At 39.4% G+C, this 22,335-nt stretch overlaps 1 protein-coding gene across 5 annotated transcripts in view; it reads left to right on the top strand.

Annotated features, from left to right (window-relative positions):
* Positions 1-22,335, top strand: part of DIAPH2 (diaphanous related formin 2) — a 372,666-nt gene that overhangs the window by 99,098 nt on the left and 251,233 nt on the right. For all 5 annotated transcript variants that reach the window (XM_070759878.1, XM_070759879.1, XM_070759876.1 and 2 more), the window contains 4 exons: positions 7,297-7,407; positions 17,483-17,601; positions 18,968-19,084; positions 21,131-21,249. In XM_070759878.1, coding sequence (XP_070615979.1) covers positions 7,297-7,407; positions 17,483-17,601; positions 18,968-19,084; positions 21,131-21,249 — 466 coding nt within the window. The remainder of the gene's footprint in view (positions 1-7,296; positions 7,408-17,482; positions 17,602-18,967; positions 19,085-21,130; positions 21,250-22,335) is intronic.

Below are 22,335 nucleotides of genomic sequence, written 5' to 3'. Positions count from 1 at the left end.
CAACAACAACAATATTCCAGTAGGCTATACAAATGGTAGAATTTCTGCTTTTTTCTATCTGAAGATCTCTGGAAGCATAAAACTGAAAATAGAACTCTTTGGATGGTTAGTTACTGTTCAAAGAGCAAATCTTTTCACATATTGTCTCTTAGGCATGAATCAACCACAAGCCATGGAATGCCGCCACCTGAATGAGATAATGATTGAGTTTGTGACTTCTGTCTTGTAAGGTTAAGTCCATAAGACAAGAATTATTCCTATAATCTTGACATGACAATATGAAAACTTGGAGCCCTACAAGGAACTAACCGGAAAAAATAGGTTTTCCAAATGTCAGGTTATCTCTTCTGAAGGCAAACTCTGGGGTGGATAGTGTAATTTCTATTCATGCTTGCCCTTCCAATAAATACAAAATTGGTCTGAAAACATAAATACAATTAATAGTAAAATAATAATAATAATAATACCCAAGAGTGACATATTTCCTTTAGCAGCTTAAAGTAAAACAGACCCTCAATTCTAAATGCAATAAAATGCTACACTAAATAATAAGGATTTATTTTTAGAATTTCAACTCTTTTCCATCCGTCAAATTTGTTATTTTTCTCCATCGAATGCTGATACACCTGCTTTTGATTTCCCCAGTGCTATAATTGAAATGCTTCCCAGTGGACAAATGTACCCCCGTTGCTATTTATTTTCAGTTCCTCTCAAGGGTAGAAGTCGTAGTAGAATTGATGCTAAAGACTTTTATTTGAATAATAACATCATCTTGTCAGCGTCAAATATAACCACTAATTTTATTTTAGTGTCTTGGTTTTGAAATGGAATCAACTATAATTTATTAAGTTGAGGTTTTTTAAAAAGTACAGTGATACCTTACAAACGCCTCATCGTGCAAACTTTTTGAGATACAAGCCCGGGGTTTAAGATTTTTTTGCTTCTTCTTACAAACTATTTTCACCTTACAAACCCACCGCTGTTGCTGGGATACCCCTCCTTTGGACTTCCGTTGCCAGCGAAGTGCCCGTTTTTATGCTGCTGGGATTCCCCTGAGGCTCCCTCCATGGGAAACCCCACCTCCGGACTTCTGTGTTTTTGTGATGCTGCAGGGAAATCCCAGCAGGGGAACCCCAGCAGTGCAAAAATGGGTGCTTCGCTGGCAATGGAAGTCCGGAGGTGGGGTTTCCCAGTGAGGGGAGCCTCAGTGAAATCACAGCATCGCAAAAACACAGAGGTCTGGAGGTGGGGTTTCGAGAACTTCAGTGTTTTTGCAATGCTGCGATTTCACTGATGCTCCCTTCGCTGGGAAACCCCACCTCTGGACTACCGTTGCCAGCGAAGCGCTCATTTTTGCGATGCTGGGATTCCCCTGCTGGGAGTCCCCTGCTGGGATTCCCCTGCAGCATCGCAAAAACACAGAAGTCTGGAGGTGGGGTTTCCCATGGAGGGGAGCCTCAGGGGAATCCCAGCAGTGCAAAAATGGTCGCTTCGGCTGGCAAAAGGGGTGAATTTTGGGCTTGCATGCATTAATCACTTTTCCATTGATTCCCATGGGAAACATTGTTTCATCTTACAAACTTTTCACCTTAAGAACCTTGTCCCGGAACCAATTAAGTTTGTAAGACAAGGTATCACTGTACAAAGTGTCTTTAGTATGGTCTTAAGACAGGAGTGTCAAACTCGATTTCATTGAGGGCCACATTAGGTTTTTGTTTGACCTTGAGGTGCCAGGTATGTGTGATCAAGTTGCGTGTGGTCAGCTCATTGTCACTTGTTTCCAGGTACCTGTGGTGGCCCAAGCACTCTGTCAGTGAAAAAGGAAGTCGTTTTCTCTGGCAGAGGATTGAAGAAGGCCCTCCCAAGCTCTGTTTTCGTCAGCAGAGGCATTGTGGATTTGTCCTTCACTATTTCCAAGGCAGCCCCGTGGGCCAGATCAGGCTCACAGGCCTTGCTTGAATTTGACACCCCTTCCTTAAGAGATGTTTTGTCGGGCTCTCTGGTAGACTCCTCCCAAAAATTCACAGGTACAAATTTCAGACACAAACATGTTTGAAAATTCAAAACAATGTTCTTTATAATGAAAATTCACTTAAACCAAGCCCTCTTTTGGTATAGCAAAGAGCATTGTCTCCAAACAAACTGGTAATTTGTACAAGTCCCTTATCAGCTCTGTGATACTTAGTTTGCAGCTGTGAGGTAATTCACAGTCCTTCTTCTTTCACAAAGTGAAACACACTTTGCTCTGGTTTAGTTTCAAAGCGGGGAAAAATCAGCACACGAAAGGTCAAAGTCAGTAAAGCAGTCATGAAACACAACGATCAGATAATCCTCCACAATGGCCAAACCCACAGGCTGCTCTTTATAGCAGCCTCACTAATGACCACAGCCCCACCCAACCTCAGGTGGCCTCATTTTCTTTGATGATAATCTCTCAGTTGTTGCTTCCTATGCATCGCTCTCCGCATGCGTGGCTGTATCATTAACTCTTGTTCCGAATCCAAGGAGGAGCTAGATAATTGATCTCCTTCTGAGCTGTCTGCCACACTCTCCTCCTCCCTGTCACTCATGTCTTCTTGGTCAGAGGAGCCTTCATCAGCAGATTCCACCGGGGGCAAAACAGACCTGCAGCATGTGGATGTCTCCCCCACATCCACAGTCCTTGAGGCAGGAGCTGGGCCAGAGCTAACCACAACAAGAGATAACCTATTGATCTAGATCAGTGTTTCCCAACCTTGGCAACTTGAAGATATTTGGACTTCAACTCCCAGAATTCCCCAGCCAGCGAATGCTGGCTGGGGAATTTTGGGAGTTGAAGTCCAGATATCTTCAAGTTGCCAAGTTTGGGAAAAACTGATCTAGATCAATAGGAAGACCCAATTTGTTTAGCTTTTACATGTAACACAGTAACATTGAAATGGAAGTGCGGATAGCATAATGCACCCTGCCCATGTGATCCGCTCCGTTACAGTGATTCCAAAGTCAATCTCCTTTTTTTTATTTTTATGACTCTCACATCCATATTCCGTGACTGAAGGTACAACTGCAAGACTCATTAACTCATCTCTAACTGAAATGGTCTCTCTACCAGTATTAATACAAGCAATTAAGTCAGAATTTCTCCTGGCAAAAACAATCACAGCAGATGGCACCTTTTCTCTCTATTAATTTCTGATTGGACATGTACTTTGGCTTGTTCAGTTATGTCATAGCTGTAACATAACAAGGATAATTCAGGCTACTACGTTGCAGTATTTAAAGGGATGTGTTGAATTAGAAGAATTCATAGTTTTAATTCTTCTTTAAATCCTGAAAGCAGTTTACAAAGTCAGCATATTGTCCCCAGCAATCTGGGCCATCAATTTACTGACCTTGGAAGGATAGAAGGTTAGGTCAACCTTGAGCAGCTCAGAATTGAACTCCTGGAGGGACCAGTGAGTTAACCCTGCAGTACTTCATTCTAACCACTGCACCACCACAGCTCTAAATATGGTTTGTAGTTCAATCTTTCTAGCATTCACTCTGCATTTAATTATTGTGAAGGTATTCACAGTAAGGTGTGTTGCTCAAACAACAGCCTTCTGCTTTAGAGAGTCCTCACTTACTGACCACAGTAGTAGGGATCAGCAAGTGGTGCAGTTATTGAACCCAGTGTCCCATGACCATAACTTGCAACTTCCGGCTGGCTTCCCCATTGGCTTTGTTTGTTGGAAACTGGCTTTGATGGTCACAAATGATGATCATGTGGCCATAAGCACTTGGGGAAAAGGAATCCTCAATCTGAGTATTGCATTGGCAGTTCTGTGTTAGCAAAAGCTTCAGAAGAGAAGGATTTAGGGGTAGTGATTTCTGACAGTCTCAAAATGGGTGAGCAGTGTGGTCGGGCAGTAGGAAAAGCAAGTAGGATGCTTGGCTGCATATCTAGAGGTATAACAAGCAGGAAGAGGGAGATTGTGATCCCCTTATATAGAGCGCTGGTGAGACCACATTTGGAACACTGGGTTCAGTTCTGGAGACCTCACCTACAAAAAGATATTGACAAAATTGAACAGGTCCAAAGACGGGCTACAAGAATGGTGGAAGGTCTTAAGCATAAAACGTATCAGGAAAGACTTCATGAACTCAATCTGTATAGTCTGGAGGACAGAAGGAAAAGGGGGGACATGATCGAAACATTTAAATATGTTAAAGGGTTAAATAAGGTCCAGGAGGGAAGTGTTTTTAATAGGAAAGTGAACACAAGAACAAGGGGACACAATCTGAAGTTAGCTGGGGGAAAGATCAAAAGCAATGTGAGAAAATATTATTTTACTGAAAGAGTAGTAGATCCTTGGAACAAACTTCCAGCAGACGTGGTTGGTAAATCCACAGTAACTGGATTTAAACATGCCTGGGATAAACATAGATCCATTGTAAGATAAAATACAGGAAATAGTATAAGGGCAGACTAGATGGACCATGAGGTCTTTTTCTGCCGTCTTCTATGTTTCTATGTTTCTATAAGATGTTACAACTGTTGTAAGAGAGGAGGGGGTCACACACAGAGAGGAGGGGGTCACTCTGTTCTCCAGGGCACCAGAGGGCCGGATGAGGAACAAGGGCTGGAAGCTGACCAAGGAGAAATTCAACCTGGAAATAAGGAAGAACTTCCTGATGGTCAGAGCGATCAACCAGTGGAACAGCCTGCCTGCGGAGGTTGTGAACTCCCCAACTCTGGACATTTTCAAGAGGAGATTGGACTGCCATTTGGCTGGGGTCCTGTAGGATTTCCTGCTTAGGCAGGGGGTTGGACTTGATGACCTGCAACTCTAACAACTCTAACAACCAACCAATCAATCAATCAATCAATCAATCAATCAATCAAATAAATAAATAAGTCTACACTGATAGCCAAGCATCCAAATTATAATCACATGGCTGCAGAGATACTGCAATGGCTGTATCTTGAAGGACTGGTCATAATTCTTGATTTTCAGTGCCACTGTAACTTTGAAGAGTCAATGAATAAATGATGGCATGCGAAGAGTGTCTATAGAGTCAATCCATTTCATACCCTCCTTGCTTTCTGAAGAGGTTTAAAGACCTATTTATGCTCCCAGTCCTGGGGCCATTAGATCCTAGCCCCCTGACCAATGAGTGTTTTAGTGTATTTAAGGAGTGAATGGTGATGAATGTCTTTTAAAATTATATTGGAGTTTTTGAGTTCTTTTAGTCACATTAATTGGATTTGTGAGATGTGTACTTTTGATAGTATGGAGAGGGGCGGCATACAAGTCAAAGAAAGGAAGGAAGGAAGAAGGAAGGAAGGAAAGAAGGAAAGGAAGGAAGGAAAGAAAGAAAGAAAGAAAGAAAGAAAGAAAGATGTTGTGAGCCGTCCCAAGTCCCCGGAGAGTGGCGGCATAAAATCCCAATAAATAAATAAATAAATAAATAAGTAAATAAGTAAATAAGTAAATAAATAAGTCAGTCAGTCAATCAATCAATCAATCAATCAATCAATCAATCAATCAATGATAAATAATAGAGGTATTAATAAGTGGATACATTATGGGCCACACAATATTATATTTAAGTATAGCACTGTGTTGTTATCTAAAATAAGTGTTAAACAGAGTAACAAACAGAACAAAGCCCTACAGGGCATCGAACCAGACTACTTGCAGGACCACTTTCTGCCGCATGAGTCCCAGCGACCGGTTAAGTCCCACAGAGTCGGCCTTCTCCAGGTCCCGTCAACTAGACAATGTAGTTTGGCGGGAACCTAGGGGAAGAGCCTTCTCTGTGGGGGCCCCGGCTGTCTGGAATCAGCTCCCCCCAGAGATTTGTACTGCCCCCACCCTCCTCGCCTTCTGTAAGAGTCTAAAGACTCCCCGATGCCGCCAGGCTTGGGGCCATTAGACTGTAGCCCCCTGGCCGACGAGTGTAGGTATGCCTGCTGTTCGAATGGGAATGAGTGTTTTTTAAATGATATTAGGGTTTTCAAAGTAATTAGCTAAATTAATTGGATTTTTAGCTATTTATATTGTATATTGTCTTGATATGTTAGTAAGCCACCCTGAGTCCTTGGAGAAATGTGGCATATAAATTCAACAAACAAACAAACAAACAAACAAACAAACAAACAAACAAACAAACAAACAACAGAGTTGGAAGGTACCTTGTAGGTCTTATAATCCAAACTCTTCTCAAACAGAGGACCTTATACCGTGGCTGTCCAATCTCTTCTCACCAACCTCCAGTAATGGAGCACCAACCACTTCTGGAGGAAAGCCGTTCCATTGATTGATTGTCAGGAAATTTCTTCTTAATTCTAGGTGGGATCTCTCTGTGACAAACTCCCAGCCATTGATTCTTGTTCATGCTGTCAGGTGCTTTGGAAAATAGGTTGACTCCCTCTTCTTTGTGACAGCCCCTTAGATATTCAAACATTACTGCCATGCCCTCCCTAGTCATTCTCTTCATTAGATTTAGACATACCCAGTTCCTTCAATCGTTCTTCATACAATTTAGCCTCCAGTTCCCTAATCATCTTTGTTGCTCTTCTCTGCACTCTTTCTGGTTGGTTAAACTATACCTCTCTTTGTTGTGCATTGTCTGTGCTGATCCTACCCTGTTTCCCCAAAAATAAGATGTACCCCGAAAGTATTATTATTATTATTATTATTATTATTATTATTATTATTATTATTATTATTTATTGGATTTGTATGCCGCCCCTCTCCGCAGACTCGTAAGTAAGGCATGTCAGAGGTTTTGCAGAATTTGCTAATATAAGGCACCCCCCGAAAATAAAGGCGTAGTCAAGTTTACATACGGTACGGTGGAAAAACATACGGTACCATTCAAAGCTGTTCATAGCGGTACTGTAATAATGTGGCGTCCCCTGCTGGCCCCTTCCATCGCTTTGTACCGTCCAGTACAGCAGACACAGTCTGCTGCTGTCTCACCGCCATTACAGTCTCCACTACAATGCGTAGATTGTAGTTCCTCTGGTGGCCGGAAGCTGCAATAGCGGGAGTATACTGTTGTACCATATAAGTGCCGTCATTTGTGTGTGTGGGTGCCATACTGACAGGTACCGTACCATAATCAGTGTACCGTACAATACACTTTCTTTGGGGGTGTCAGCTTTTCTGCCTGTGAATTTGTCTTATTTGAGAAATATAAGGCACCCCCTGAAAATAAGACGAAGCACAAATTTTGGAGCAAAAATTAATATAAGACAGTGTCTTATTTTCGGGGAAACACGGTAATAAGCTACGTTAACTATAACTATACTATAACTTCCATTTACAGGTTGCCTGCATGCAGTTCATAAATGCCCTTGTCACTTCTCCAGAAGAGCTTGATTTCAGGGTACATTTGAGAAATGAATTCCTGCGCTGTGGGCTAAAGAAAATATTACCGGTAAGTTACTTAATAGAAGTGCTAATGCACCGGGTTCTGTGATGGCTTGTTTTGTGATTATAAATCTTACAAAAGACTTGCAAGATATGGCGAGGCTGGGCCTTAATGGCTCTTTCTCATTTTTTAATCGTTGTGAAAGGGAAGCAGAAAGCTGCAGCGTTAAAAATGTCCAACAGTGAAAAATAGTTTTATTTTTATGACAAATGGTCGCTTACGCTCACTTTTTATTGATGTAGGAAATTTTAAAGCATGTGTTGGATAGTGCCACGAACTTACGATTGGGAGAATCGAATGAAGTTTAAATGAAACTGAAACTGTGGGCTTGCTTTAAGGCAGTGATTTTCAACCTTTTTTGAGCCATGGCACATTTTTTTACATTTACAAAACCCTGGGGCACATTGGGGGGGGGGGGGGGCTAAAAAAAGTTTGGACAATTTTTTTTTCTCTCTCTTCCTCCCTTTCGATCTATTTCTCTCTCCCTCCCTCTTTCTCTCCCTTCTTGTTTTTTCTTTCTCTCCATCCCTCTCTTCCTTTCTCTCTTCCTTCCTTCCTCTTTGTTTTGCTCTCTTTCTCCCTCCCTCCCTCTATGTCTTTCTCTCTCCCACCATCCCTCTCTCTCTTTCTCTTTCTTTCTCTCTCTCTCTTTCTTTCTCTCTCTCTCTTGTTCTCTTTCTCTCTCTTTCTTTCTTTCTTTCTTTCTCTCTCTCTTGCTTTCTCTCTCTCTCTCTTTCTTTCTCTTTCTCTTGCTTTCTTTCTCTCCCTCTCTCTCTTTCTTTCTCTTTCTCTTTCTTTCTTTCTCTCTCTCTCTTCCTCTTTCTTTCTCTCTCTCTCTTTCTTTCTCTCTTGTTTTCTTTCTTTCTTTCTCTCTCTCTCTATTTCTTTCTCTCTCTCTCTTGTTTTCTTTCTCTCTCTCAGCTTCGCGGCACACCTGACCATGTCTCACGGCACACTGGTTGAAAAACACTGCTTTAAGGTTTAATTCCTGATTCCAAAATGAGTGTAAAGCATAAAGAATCTATGGATTTTGCATTTATGGTAAACTAGAACTGTTCTCCTTGTACACACTGTTTATTTTATATATGTTTTTATACTTCTTTAGATAAGAAAAACATATTATGTGTATAACTTACATTATATCTTACCAGAGAAGCTCTTCATATAAAAAATTTTAAAGAAAAAAAATTGCTATTTTCTATTTTTTAGCCAAAAATGAACTATTGTTGAGTCCTTTTAAAGAAATATAGTTAACGAAATATTTCTGTCCAATACAGGGAATCAGGAGTGTAGGCAGTTCAAATGAAAATACAGGTTTATTATTGTATGCTAACGTTTCCTGCAAGAATCTGAGCTACTAACGGTCAATAAGTTAAGGTGGGCTAGGCTTAAATCTCTTCTGGGTGCAAAGGGATTTGAGACAGATGATGCCTTTGACTCCACTTGGATATCGCTTTCAATTTCACTTATTAGAAATGCAAAGAAGGGATATATTATTTGCTTGCTGCATTGTTCTACTGAGGCCAGTTAGAAAAGGAACTGTATAACTGTTGGTCTTCATCTAATCCTTTCAAAATTAAACTGTAATCAACAGCAACTGATTTTGATTCCCAGGAAATCGGTAGAGGAATAAGTAGCTTGTTTGTAACATAGATGAAAAGGATTTAAGGCAAGCAAAATGCCACACCATAAATTGGTTCTTAATGATGCGGAGTAGAGATAAATCCACTCCCTGTTATGGAGAAAGTGGAATACAGTGGTTCCTCTACTTAAGAACGCCTCTACTTAAGAGCTTTTCTAGATAAGAACCAGGTGTTCAAGATTTTTTTGCCTCTTCTTAAGAACCATTTTCTACTTAAGAACCGAGCCTGGAAAAATTTCCCAGGAAATTTGAGAGTGGCACGAAAGCCCAGCCAGTTGCCTGCCATTCCCCCTGTAATCCTGGCCATCCTGGGCTTTTCTGGGCTGCCAGAGGAGCCTTTCGGTGGCGCTTAAGGAGGCTTTGGTAGTCCAGAGCGAACGGATCGTTTTACTTTCTCTGGGCACTTGGAGAGGGAATAAATCTCTGCCAGTGCCCAGAGAAAAGAAACTCTCCCTTTGCTCTGAGCAGCGACTGCCTCTCTCCTCTTCTTCTTCCTCCTCCTCCCACCCAAATTCTGAGCTTTTATTTAATTCGTTCTGTGACCAGGTTCTTAAGTAGAAAAGTTTGTAAGTAGAAGCAATTTTTCCCATAGGAATCAATGTAAAAGCAAATAATGCGTGCAAACCCATTAGGAAATAAATAAAAGCTCGGAATTTGGGTGGGAGGAGGAAGAGGAAGAAGAGGAGGAGGAGAGTCGCAGCTGAAGGAAGAAGGTGAGGTGAGGGGAATAAAAAAAATCCAAAACTTTAAGGCTTAAAAAAAGAAAAAGAGGGACTCTGAGGCGGTGAGGAGGAGCACGCGCCTCCCGTATACCCGGCGCGAGGTTGCCTCCCATACACTGCGCCAGAGAGAAAAACCCAGGGGAATGGCAGGAAACTGACCGGGCTTTCATGCCGTTCTCAAATTTCCTGGGAAATGTTCTTAAGTAGAAAATGGTTCTTAAGAAGATGCAAAAAAATCTTGAACACCCGGTTCTTATCTAGAAAAATTCTTAAGTAGAGGCATTCTTAGGTAGAGGTACCACTGTATGTTTTTTACATAACATACCAGTTGTAACTTACAATTTGCCATTAAATTCTTAAAGGTATTAAATGGGTGCAGATGGTTGGCAGGGAAATCTGCAGCAATTGTATTTGCCTCAGAAAAAACCCTTTTGCATTTTATGCCATGCGGCAATCCAGAGCTCTGAACACTTGGCATTTGTTCACGCAAATGCAGTAAAAGTCAATTTTTTTTAGCTGGGGAGATCTGAAAACACGTCACCTCCTTTTCTTGGAGCTTTATAATAACTCAGATCTCCAGTGAATTTCTGCATTTCATTACTAAAGCAAGAAATCCATTATTTCAATTTAATCAGCGTGCCCTTTGTTCAAAGCCTGTTTTCCGAGATTTTAAGTTGGGCTTGGATGTGTGGCTACGAACGAAGTTGCTGTAGAACATCTTTTAGGTCAGTGTTTCCCAACCTTGGCAACTTGAATATATTTGGACTTCAACTCCCAGAATTCCCTAGCCAGCAAATGCTGGCTGGGGAATTCTGGGAGTTGAAGTCCAGATATGGGATGGCTTGACAAGTCGCCAGTTAATGCTGAGAACAGCTTCCCTGTAAAGCTTGTAAGTTCAGGTTATTAAATGGGAAGATCAGCTTCGTTTTGAAGTTCCAAGTATGAAACTGGGGACTTGGGATCAAATTTTGCCATGTGAAGACATCCACTTGAGATGAGAGGTATTATATATTTCCTCAGATCCTTGCTTTCCTTTCTTTTTTCTTAGTTGATTAATGGGAAAGAATCATTGACTAAACTGTCGAAAATAAACATTTCCATCCTGATGCAAATGTTTCATCTTTTAAACTAACTTTTCCTTCCATTATGCTATTTTACATATCACAAATGCAAAATAGATGCATAGATGCATAGATACATGGATGGATGGATGGATGGATGGATAGATAGATACTGTAGGTTAGTTGGTAGGTAGGTAAGTAGGTGGATAGATAGATGATAGAGAGATAAATAGAAATAGATGGATGGAAGATAGATGGAAGATAGATAGACAGATAGATGATAGATAAATTGATAGATACCGTAGATAGATACTGTAGGCAGGAAGGTAGGTAGGTATATATATATATGTGTCACATGTTTAAGCTGAATTTGAAAATTAAGGGAGACTAGGATAGATCTATTTCGGCCTTATTTTGGCCTCATCAGCTAGCTATACCCACTGGGACTTGAACCTGCAACCTTTGCCTTGTAAGGCAGAGAATTATCCTCTAGGCTACAGTATCCAATCCCTTCAGCTCTGTACCAGGTAAGGGTTACATTTTGTGTCGAATCACCCTGGTATATTGAAGGAACATCACAGCTCCTGTAGATAGGTAGGTGGATAGATGATAGATAAATAGAGATAGATAGATCCATTCATCTCCATTTCAAAGCCATTGTTGTTCCAAGTAGCAAAATGAAGTTGTAGTATAATACGGTAGTTTATTTATGATAAGCCATGATTCTCAGAAATTCTGACTTCTATCCTCTTCCGTTTTCTCCCTCAAAAAAAAAAAACGGTTGGGAAATAAATGGATTCTATGATTGCAAAGGTATATAGCGGAACAATACAATATATATTGGAAATACGGCAAGCCATAACCTCACCTCACTTTTCTTGATGATTACCATGTTGAAACATTATATGAAACATTGCTTTCCCTAGCACAGCATAACACATATATTGTGTAAGGTGTATTTTTTTTCTTTTTGAAGTATTTCTATTGTTTTGTCTACATTTCAAAGGAAAATGGTTATATTTTTAATTTCTGTATCTCCACAAGGTGCAATTGAAATAACAGGTTGCAAATCAAGATGGTTTTATAACCTTTCCCATAATTTACATTTTAATTTGCCCAGTGATTTAAGGTTCCAATTTTAATAGCAAAAATATAAAGTACACAGAATGATAAAGGAAGGTAATAGTTTACTGGATGTAATCATTCAACCTGTAAACTATTGCCTTCCTTTATCATTTAATATTTAATAATTGGATAAACTTGGTAACGTGGGTAAATTTGATCAATTACACAGTCGTTTTTTAGAAGAGCTATTATGCAGCCAATTTTTTTTAGCAAACCCTCATGACTGACAGATGTAGACGTTTAATTAAATCTTTTATTCTTACAACTGCAGGTGCTTTTGTTCAGGACCTCAAATCACCACAATGGCTTTTAACGAATATAATTTATGAGGATAATTATGCCACTTAAAAAGAAGAATTTAGGGTACATTAAAACAGAATTACCTTTCTGTGTTCAATTGAAAGAACGGCTGAGATTAATAAAATCTAGATATCTATAAAAGCTAAAATGGGGAGATGTTATTAATCTAATGATCAGACAATCTTTCATTTTATATACTGTATATATAAAATCCATCTGTATCTATCTATCTATCTATCTATCTATCTATCTATCTATCTATCTACCTACCTACCTACCTACCTACCTACCTACCTACCACCTACCTACCTACCTACCAACTACCTACCTACCTATCTATCTATCTATCCATCTATAAATCTATCTATCTATAAATCTATCTATCTATCTATCTATCTATCTATCTATCTATCTATCTATCTATCTATCTATCTATAAATCTATCTATCTATCATCTATCTATCTATCTATCTATCTATCATCTATCTATCTATCTATCTATCTATCTATCTATCTATCTATCTATCTATCCTATTAAGTTTATTGCCTATATAATCTTAATATAGCTTTACTTGTCAATGGGACTATTTCAGAATTAAGTACATTTCTAATTTTAGATAGGAAAATTCTTATACTGACCAAATTTATGACAATAGTAACTCACTGGGAGGTTTTGTGGACATTTGTGATACATACAACATATCCTCATATTCTTACTAGATGATAGCACAATATTTATGGTGTATTTTAAATGTTTTTAAAAAGCATAAGTTGCTGCAATGCATTCAAAAGGCTTCTCTCTTCTTTGCAAATTATCCTGTTATCTTTCTGCCAATCCTTGAAGGAAAGGACAAGTGCTGCATTTATTTATTTATTTTTATTTGAAATGTTCCTATTACGCCATTTTTTAAAACAATCAAGTGTGTGAACTTTCAAAACAATGGAACAATTGAAGCTTCTTTGATCAGAATGGAAATGTCTTCAAAAGAAAAAAAAATAAGAAAGTCCAGTTGCCTCTTTGAAAAAGCATCTTTGGGACAACCAAATCTCCCCTGATGTCTGTACTGTTCCCACGTTCCTGGCCTTTCGTAAAGCCACGAAGGGCCTGGCTTTACCGACAGGCCTGGGGACCATGAACCAACAACGACAATGGCCAAATTGTATTAATGTTTAGTATGCATGTTGGGTTAGTTTGTTACGTTTATTAAGGGTTTTAATAAATGGTTTTATAACTTAGTTTTATATTTGACTTCTTTTTATTGTATTTTATTCATTTATTCTATTCATTTATTCATTCATTCATTCATTTATTTATTTATTAGATTTGTATGCCGCCCCTCTCCGTAGACTTTATATTGTTGTAAGCCACCCTGAGGCCTTTGGGATTAGGCAGCATAGAAGTTGAATAAACAAACAAACAAGCCATGACCTGGGTGACTGAGAATCTCTACAGACCTCCATTTTATTAAGACCACCTAAAGACTGGCTATGCCAGGGGTAGGCAAAGTTGGCTCTTCTACGACTTGTGGACTTCAACTCCCAGAACTCCTGAGGCAATCATACTAGCTCAGGAATTCTGGGAGTTGAAGTCCACATGCCATAGAAGAGCCAACTTTGCCTACCCCCTGGGCTACGCCAATTGGCCTGGGCCCCCAATGAGAGAACAGGACAACAGAGGTAGTTGATCAAGTAACAATAGATCCCATCTCCCCCCCCCACACACACACACACACTCCCCTCCCCATCCTCCCCAAGTGTCCTTAGGTTTTAATAGCGATTTTAATTATTTATGTTTTAATTGTACGTGCATCAACATATTTTTATGACTGTAAACTGACTAGAGCAGTGATGGCGAACCTTTTTCCCCTCAGGTGCTAAAGCCTGTGTGCCCACATGCTATCGTGCCCACATCCATTATTGAATGCCCCTCCCCCAGGGGCCCTCTGGAGGCCGGATATGGCTTATTTCCCAACTTCTGGTGGGCCTGCTAGGGCCATTTTTTGCACTCCCCCGGCACCAGAGGCTTCCCTGGGGCCTGGGGAGGGCAAAAACGCCCTTCCCCCATCCCCTGGAGGCCCCCCAGAAGCTGAAAAGGCTCTCCCACAGCCTCTGAAAATCAGCCGGCCAGCTGAGCTAGGATAACGGCTTGTGTGCTGAGAGATGTGGCTCCATGTGCCACCTATGGCGTGCATGCAGGAGTGGGCTGCTGCCCGCATGAGGGGGGGAGCGACACAGTGGGGTGGCGAAAATGGAGCCCCCAATTTGCACTGAAAGATGTTGAAAGAAAATGCATAAGCCACGGCCACAGTGTGGTAGTAAAAAAAATTGGTAGCCCTTCACTGCGTGCATGCCATATGTTTGCCATCACTGGGCTAGAGTTACCCTATGGTAAAATGGGTCATAAATAAATTTTATAAAAAGAGAGAGAAAGAGAAAGAAAGAAAGAAAGAAATAATAATAATAATAATAATAATAATAATAATAATAATAATAATAATAATTTATTAGATTTGTATGCCGCCCCTCTCCGAAGACTCAGGGCGGCATACAAGAAAGGAAGGAAGGAAGGAAGGAAGGAAGGAAGGAAGGAAGGAAGGAAGGAAGGAAAGAAAATAATAATAATAATAATAATAATAATAATAATAATAATAATAATAATTGGGGGAATTATTATTATTAATAGTTGGGGGAAAGATCAAAAGCAACATGAGAAAATATTATTTTACTGAAAGAGTAGTAGATCCTTGGAACAAACTTCCAGCAGACGTGGTAGATAAATCCACAGTAACTGAATTTAAACATGCCTGGGATAAACATATATCCATCCTAAGATAAAATACAGAAAATAGTATAAGGGCAGACTAGATGGACCCTGAGGTCCTTTTCTGCCGTCAGACTTCTATGTTTCTATGTTTCTAATAATTTATTAGATTTGTATGCCACCCCTCTCCAAAGACTCGGGGCGGCATACAAGGAAGGAAGGAAGGAAGGAAGGAAGGAAGGAAGGAAGGAAAGAACGAAGGAAGGAAGAAAGAAAGAAGGAAAGAAAGAAAGAAAGAAAGAAAGAAAAGAAAGAAAGAGTGTTATGTATCCAAACTACTTCTTGATAGGTGTCAAACCTTCCCCAACATAGACATTTAGGAAAGAAAGACTCTCCATTCCCTTTGATTGAAGGTTCTTTTCACTTAAGTTAAGTGGCTGCAATGAAACCGAGATCTGTATATTTCCAGACAGAAGTTACACTCCCCACCCTTTCCCTGACCCTTGACCAGTCCATCCAGGTCCAATAGTATGTGTTTTGATGTTTTCGAAACAGCTCAGATATTTGGTGTCTCTCACTGCTGTTTCACATTCAATTCCCAGGTCTGGTGTCCTTGGCCTCTGGTTTTAATCCGGTTTGGTCTCCCCTCCTGCCGTTCGTATTCTCATTCCCAGGCCCACATTTACTGCTCTATATTTCTTCCTTCCCCCCTTGCAATTTTAAGGCAGGAGGCCAGCGAAGCGAAGAAGCTGAAGACACCTGAGCTGACAATTGGCAAATGAAAAGAGCATTACTTGATCAGTTGTTTTCTTCATGCCTAACCACTTTATTGAGATTTTTTAATGTGCATCCACGCCTCATCTTCCTACTCCTTCCATTGTCATCTTTGAAGGCGATTACGGAGCATTACCGGAAAGCTACAGGATTAAAAAAAACATCGTAGTAAAATAACTTCAAGGCAACATATTAATCCCAATGATTGCCAGTGCTATAAAAGTTTAGATGTGTGCACTTCAAATGCACTGCAAATAAAACCCAACACTAATATTTAAACAGTACTTGAATTTAGGCTACATTAATTTGATATAAATCCATAATTACTTGTATTAGAATTAAAAGGTATCCATGTGAGCTTTAAAATTGACTACCATGATACTTTTTTAAAATAGCACAGTACATTAAATTAATAGAAACTGCATACACCAGTGGAAAACCCATTTTGTGATTTTTTAATGATTGATATTAATGTTATGTAATTACCATTTAAGTTAATGAGGACTATATAGCTATCAGGACAGCATAATTTTACCTCCAATAATTCTCAGGTATAGTAGAAAACAAAACGAAAGTAGGCAGCATGGTTTATAGACCCTAAAATCCAAAACATTTTATTTTAATTTGTAATTCTTTTAAACGTATTTATCGTTTTGCCAATTTTAGTGAATTAATAAAGAAACACATACTTTGTTATCTTTTTGTAAGTTTGGTAATTCTTTATGAATGTAATTGGCTTCCTTTGTAATTCAAATTATATTATTTATCTGTTACATTTACATGGATATCTAACTGCAAAAAATGTGGCTGTGGATGTTTTACAAGAAAAATAGTTCAAGATAAAGCAATAATTAATATTTCCTTTATTTTATACATTTATTTGTTTTTCCTGAGAATGTTTTACCATAATCTTTTTGTTGGTTTTGCCATACTGTAATAAAAAGGGTACATCTTAAAAGGAGGAACTGCAGCAATAGAAATAAAAGCTTCTGCCAAAATTAATATATCACAGCAGCAAATAAACTTGAGAAATGAATTTGATATAACTGGTCCATTCGTAGAATTCAGAACATTACATGCTGTCGATATCAATATTGTGAACAGATTTGATATGGCAGACAATATATCACTGCTACTACGTTGAAGCTAGAGACTTGAAAATAATATTCTTTGCAATTTAAGATAATAGTTGTGGTTAGATTTTATACATAAAATGCTTGGGTAAAAGATTATTTATTTGCTCATTTCTTGGGATAGACATTCACAATTTTTATAGTGATGTTACCGCACGTTTACCAAGTAACATACAGGTTACTGGATCAGTTATGGTTGAACATATCAAGATAATAAATATTTTAAATAATTTAATTATAACACCATGTCATCATGGCTAAGATGATATTGAACCATTACATTGGAGCAATTTTTTATTTGTTCTCGTTAAGTTTGTGTTTGGGATCTGCATCCAAGTTACAGACTCTTTTTTTATTAGATGTAAAACATTGAAGGCCCTAAATTGTCTTCATTTTTCTGTGAAGAAACAGAATCACAAATGTAAATAGGAAAGCTAGAATCCTAACCACATTGTTTGCTAGATGTAGGCAGTTACAAAGTTGAAAAATGAGTGTTTAATATTTGTTTATGTTTTTATGGCACCTTACATATAATTTGTTCGAATTGCTTTATGAAATACTAGGACCTAAAAGAAAAAGAGAATGAAGAACTTGATATTCAGTTGAAAGTATTCGATGAAAACAAAGAGGAAGATTCAATTGAAATGGCCCATCGTCTCAATGACATCAAAGTGGAAATGGAATATCCTTTAAAATAATAATAATATATATATACAGTGTTTTCCTTAAAACTGAAGGGTAATAGAAAACAAGAAAGCCTTGAAAACAGAATAAGGTTAGGTTAGGTTAGGTTTATTGGATTTATATGCCGCCCCTCTCCGCAAACTCGGGGCGGCTCACAACAATAATAAAAAACAGTACAGTACACAATACCAAATCCAATGCCCACCCATCCAGTTCCAATTGAAATTAATAATCTCATAAAAAGCAGTATATATAAAAAACAGGCACACAGTCAATCAATCAACAAAACAACATGGGCAAGGGGGAGGTGTTTTAGTTCCCCCATGCCTGACGGCAAAGGTGGGTCTTAAGGAGTTTACGAAAGGCAGGGAGGGTGGGGGCAATCCTAATCTCAGGGGGGAGCTGGTTCCAGAGGGTCGGGGCCCCCACAGAGAAGGCTCTTCCCCTGGGTCCCGCCAGACGACATTGTTTAGTCGACGGGACCCGGAGAAGGCCAACTCTGTGGGACCTAACCGGTCGCTGGGATTCGTGTGGCAGGAGGCGGTCCCGAAGATATTCTGGTCCGGTGCCATGAAGGGCTTTATAGGTCATAACCAACACTTTGAATTGTGACCGGAAACTGATCGGCAGCCAATGCAGACTGCGGAGTGTTGGAGTGATATGGGCATACTTGGAGAAGCCCATAATTGCTCTCGCAGCTGCATTCTGCACGATCTGAAGTTTCCGAACACTTTTCAAAGGTAGCCCCATGTAGAGAGCGTTACAGTAGTCGAGTTTCATTAGGTTTCAAGAAAAGGTACTGTTTTTGCAAATAAATTAGGAATGGTAATAATGATTTAGATTGTATGGGTCAATGAAGAATATTGTTAAACGAGTCACATATGAACTTACATTGAACTTTCTTCATGGTACTAAACAGATTATTGGATTTATATTAGTGGGGTTTTTTGGGGGGAGGAACTAAAACAAACCTTGTGATTATGTTTAAGTCACACAATAACTTTACAGTGTGTATTCATTTTCTTAATTGTTTTAAACACATTTTAAAAACTTAAAGATAGAGGTATTGTTAATTTTGGACAATCCTCACATTGAAAAATGAATTAGCGGTAAGTCCAAAGATCACTACATTCAACATTTAAACATTGCAAGTTTAAATCATAGCATTAAAAGCTTTACTTTAATATTTTGTTGTAGCAATAAATGGAGGTTTAAACTACACGTCCCAGTTTAGGTTCAAAGTTAGTCTCCAATATTTGATAACAAACTAGAAGAATTTTCAAGACTCTTTCAGTATTGAGTTTCAAAAAAAATGCAGTAATTATGATTTATCTATATGGACATTTCCTTAATGGTCCTTTTACTGATGTGAATGAAGTTTACCACTTGCTGTATAATATGTTGAAAGAAACAACATCAGAAAACTACTTTCTATCAATTTTACAGCATTTTTTACTCATTAGGAATGATTATTATGTACGGTAAGCCAGCTATTTTTCTTTTCATGTTTCAACGGCGCATCTCGTTGCTTAATTAAATGAGCATGTCATGTAGTAAAGGGAATGTGAATTCCCACCTTTTCAGGTAGAAACTATCAAAGAGACATTAGAAAATTAATTGCTAACACTTTCGAGTTTGATTCCATTATGGAGAAGATCCCGCTGTATTTTGGTGGGAGATAAAACAGACCTTTTGTTTAAATCACCAGAAAACTTTAGGCATGAGCAATGCTCTGCTGTGAGTTAGATGAAATTTGAATGCTCTTATCCTTAGCTAGAGTACATCAGTGGTTCTCAACCTGTGGCTTGTGGACTCCTGAGGGGCCACTATGTTGTCACAGGAGGGGCACCACAAAGATTTGAACAAATGTTACGTTTTAAATCTTAAGACTTGAGGCTACACAGCTATGGTCCATGACTTCAGAAAGTATTTAAAGGAAGTCCATGGTGAAGAAAAGGTTGAGTAGAAATGGGTGGAAACTTATCAAGGAGAGAAGCAACTTAGAACTGAGGAGAAATTTCCTGAAAGAACAAATAATCCGTGGAACAGCTTGCCTCCAGAAGTTATGAATTTATTTTTATTTATTTATTTATTCAATTTTTATGCTGCCCTTCTCCTTAGACTCAGGGCGGCTTACAACATGTTAGCAATAGCACTTTTTAACAAAGCCAGCATATTGCCCCCACAATCTGGGTCCTCACTTTACCCACCTCGAAAGGATGAAAGGCTGAGTCAACCTTGAGCCGGTGATGAGATTTGAACCGCTGACCTTCAGATCTACAGTCAGCTTCAGTGGCCTGCAGTACAGCACTCTACCTGCTGCGCCACCCCGGCTCTTACATGCTCCAACACTGGAGGTTTTTAAGAAGATGTTGGGTAACCATCTGTCTGAAGTTCTGTAGGGTTTCCTGCCTAAGCAGTGGGTGGTGGTGGAGTAGAAGACCTCCAAGGTCCCTTCCAACTTTTTTTTTTAATACGCTGTTCAAAAAAATAAAGGGAACACTCAAAGAACACATCCCAGATCTGAATGAATGAAATATTCCATTGAATACTTTGTTCTGTACAAAGTTGAAGGTGCACAAGCATGTGAAATTGATTGTCAATCAGTGCTGCTTCCTAAGTGGACAGTTTGATTTCACAGAAGTTTGATTTACTTGGAGTTATATTGCGTTGTTTAAGTATTCCCTTTATTTTTTGAGCAGAATATATTCTATACTCTAATCACTGGATTATATTTACTGAAAGAGTAGTAGATCCTTGGAACAAACTTCCAGCAGACGTGGTAGATAAATCCATAGTAACTGAATTTAAACATGCCTGGGATAAACATACAGTGAACCCTCGATCATCGCGAGGGTTCCGTTCCAGGACCCCACGCGATGATCGATTTTTAGCGAAGTAGCGGTGCGGAAGTAAAAACACCATCTGCGCATGCGCAGATGGTGTTTTTGCTTCCACTGCCGCCCGCCCTTCGCCCGCCCACCCCGTTGCTCGCGCCTGGGGTGCGCGCGCGCTTGGGGACTCCCTAGCTCCGCTTCCCAGCTGGGGAGCGGAGCTGGGATGTCCCCAAGCGCGCGCGCTTTCCCCAGCAACGCGCGCGCGGTGGGGACTCCCTAGATCCGCTTCCCAGCTGGGGAGCGGAGCTGGGATGTCCCCAAGCGAGCGGGCACCCAGGGAAGCCTCTGGGGGAAGGGGGAAGACCCAGGGAAGCCTCTGCCCGGCGGGGAAACTCCATCATCTACGCATGCGTGGAAGGGCATGCATGCGCAGATGGTGGAGTTTACTTCCGGGTTGAAAACTCGCGAAATAGCCCTTTCGCGATACTTGAGGACGCGAAACTCGAGGGTTCACTGTATATCCATCCTAAGATAAAATACAGAAAATAGTATAAGGGCAGACTAGATGGACCATGAGGTCTTTTTCTGCCGTCAAACTTCTATGTTTCTATGTGACTTTTTTTCCCCTTTTTTTATTGTGCCTATGGATTTTTTATTACAAAAATAATTGCCTTTTATTTTTCACACCAGTCCTCAGTATTACAAGATAATAGAAGAATGTGTTTCGCAGATAGTGTTGCACTGTAGTGGTATGGATCCTGACTTCAAATGTAGAGGAAGGTTGGATGTAGACTTCACACATCTTGTAGGTAAGTGCATCTTTTTTTCTTTTGTCATTTACTATGTTTTCAATGTTTTTCATGATTATGAATTGCATTTTTTCCCACACAGTCAGTTTTCTTTATTGTAAGAACCCGACCATGCAAAGTTAAACTAAGTAAGGGGAAAATAAAATAGTTTCTTATTGAAATCAAGATGTTTGCTTGTTCTTCCATTTTTGGTGAGATTTATATTTATTTATTTTATTTATTTATTCGATTTTTATGCCGCCCTTCTCCTTAGATTCAGGGCGGCTTACAACATGTTAGCCATAGCACTTTTTTAACAGAGCCAGCCTATTGCCCCCACAATCCAGGTCCTCATTTTATTTATTTATTTATTATTTATTTATTTATTATTTGGATTTGTATGCCGCCCCTCTCCGAAGACTCACCCACCTTGGAAGGATGGAAGGCTGAGTCAACCTTGAGCCAGTGATGAGATTTGAACCGCTGACCTTCAGATCTACAAGTCAGCTTCAGTGGCCTGCAGTACAGCACTCTACCTGCTGCGCCACCCCGGCTCATATACAACATGTGCCAATGATTTAGTGTTTTGTGATCTCTTGTTTATTGTATCTGTAAACATTCCTACATATCCATTGAGGAATGCTACCGATTTTGGAGCAGGGAGATTAGTGATGAATGCATTATCACTAGAATTGTAGGAATAATCATTATGTATTTAGCTTTTCTCAGCTGCGGTGCTATTTTGATCTATGTTAATTTTGCAACCATTAATTTTAGAAATGTAAAATATAAAAATAGGCATGTGATTTTTTTAAACTAAAAAAAAAAAAATAGTGAGGAAAGAGAAGGTTTCATCCCTCCCTCCCTCCCACCCCCCTGTGTGTGTGTGTGTTTGTGTGTATGTGTCCTGCTGTATGGTATGGATGGATATGTAGATGTAGATTAGATGATGTAGATGTAGGTGATCTATCTATCTATCTATCTATCTATCTATCTATCTATCTATCTATCTATCTATCTATCATCTATTTATCTTATCTATCTATCTATCTATCTATCTATCTCTCTCTCTCTATCTCTCTCTATCTCTATCTCTATCTCTCTATC

The sequence above is a fragment of the Erythrolamprus reginae genome, chromosome 8 (assembly GCF_031021105.1).
Source record: "Erythrolamprus reginae isolate rEryReg1 chromosome 8, rEryReg1.hap1, whole genome shotgun sequence".
Lineage (NCBI taxonomy): Eukaryota > Metazoa > Chordata > Lepidosauria > Squamata > Dipsadidae > Erythrolamprus > Erythrolamprus reginae.
The sequence above is the reverse complement of the archived record's forward strand: the minus strand, read 5'-3'. Positions and strand labels throughout refer to the sequence as shown.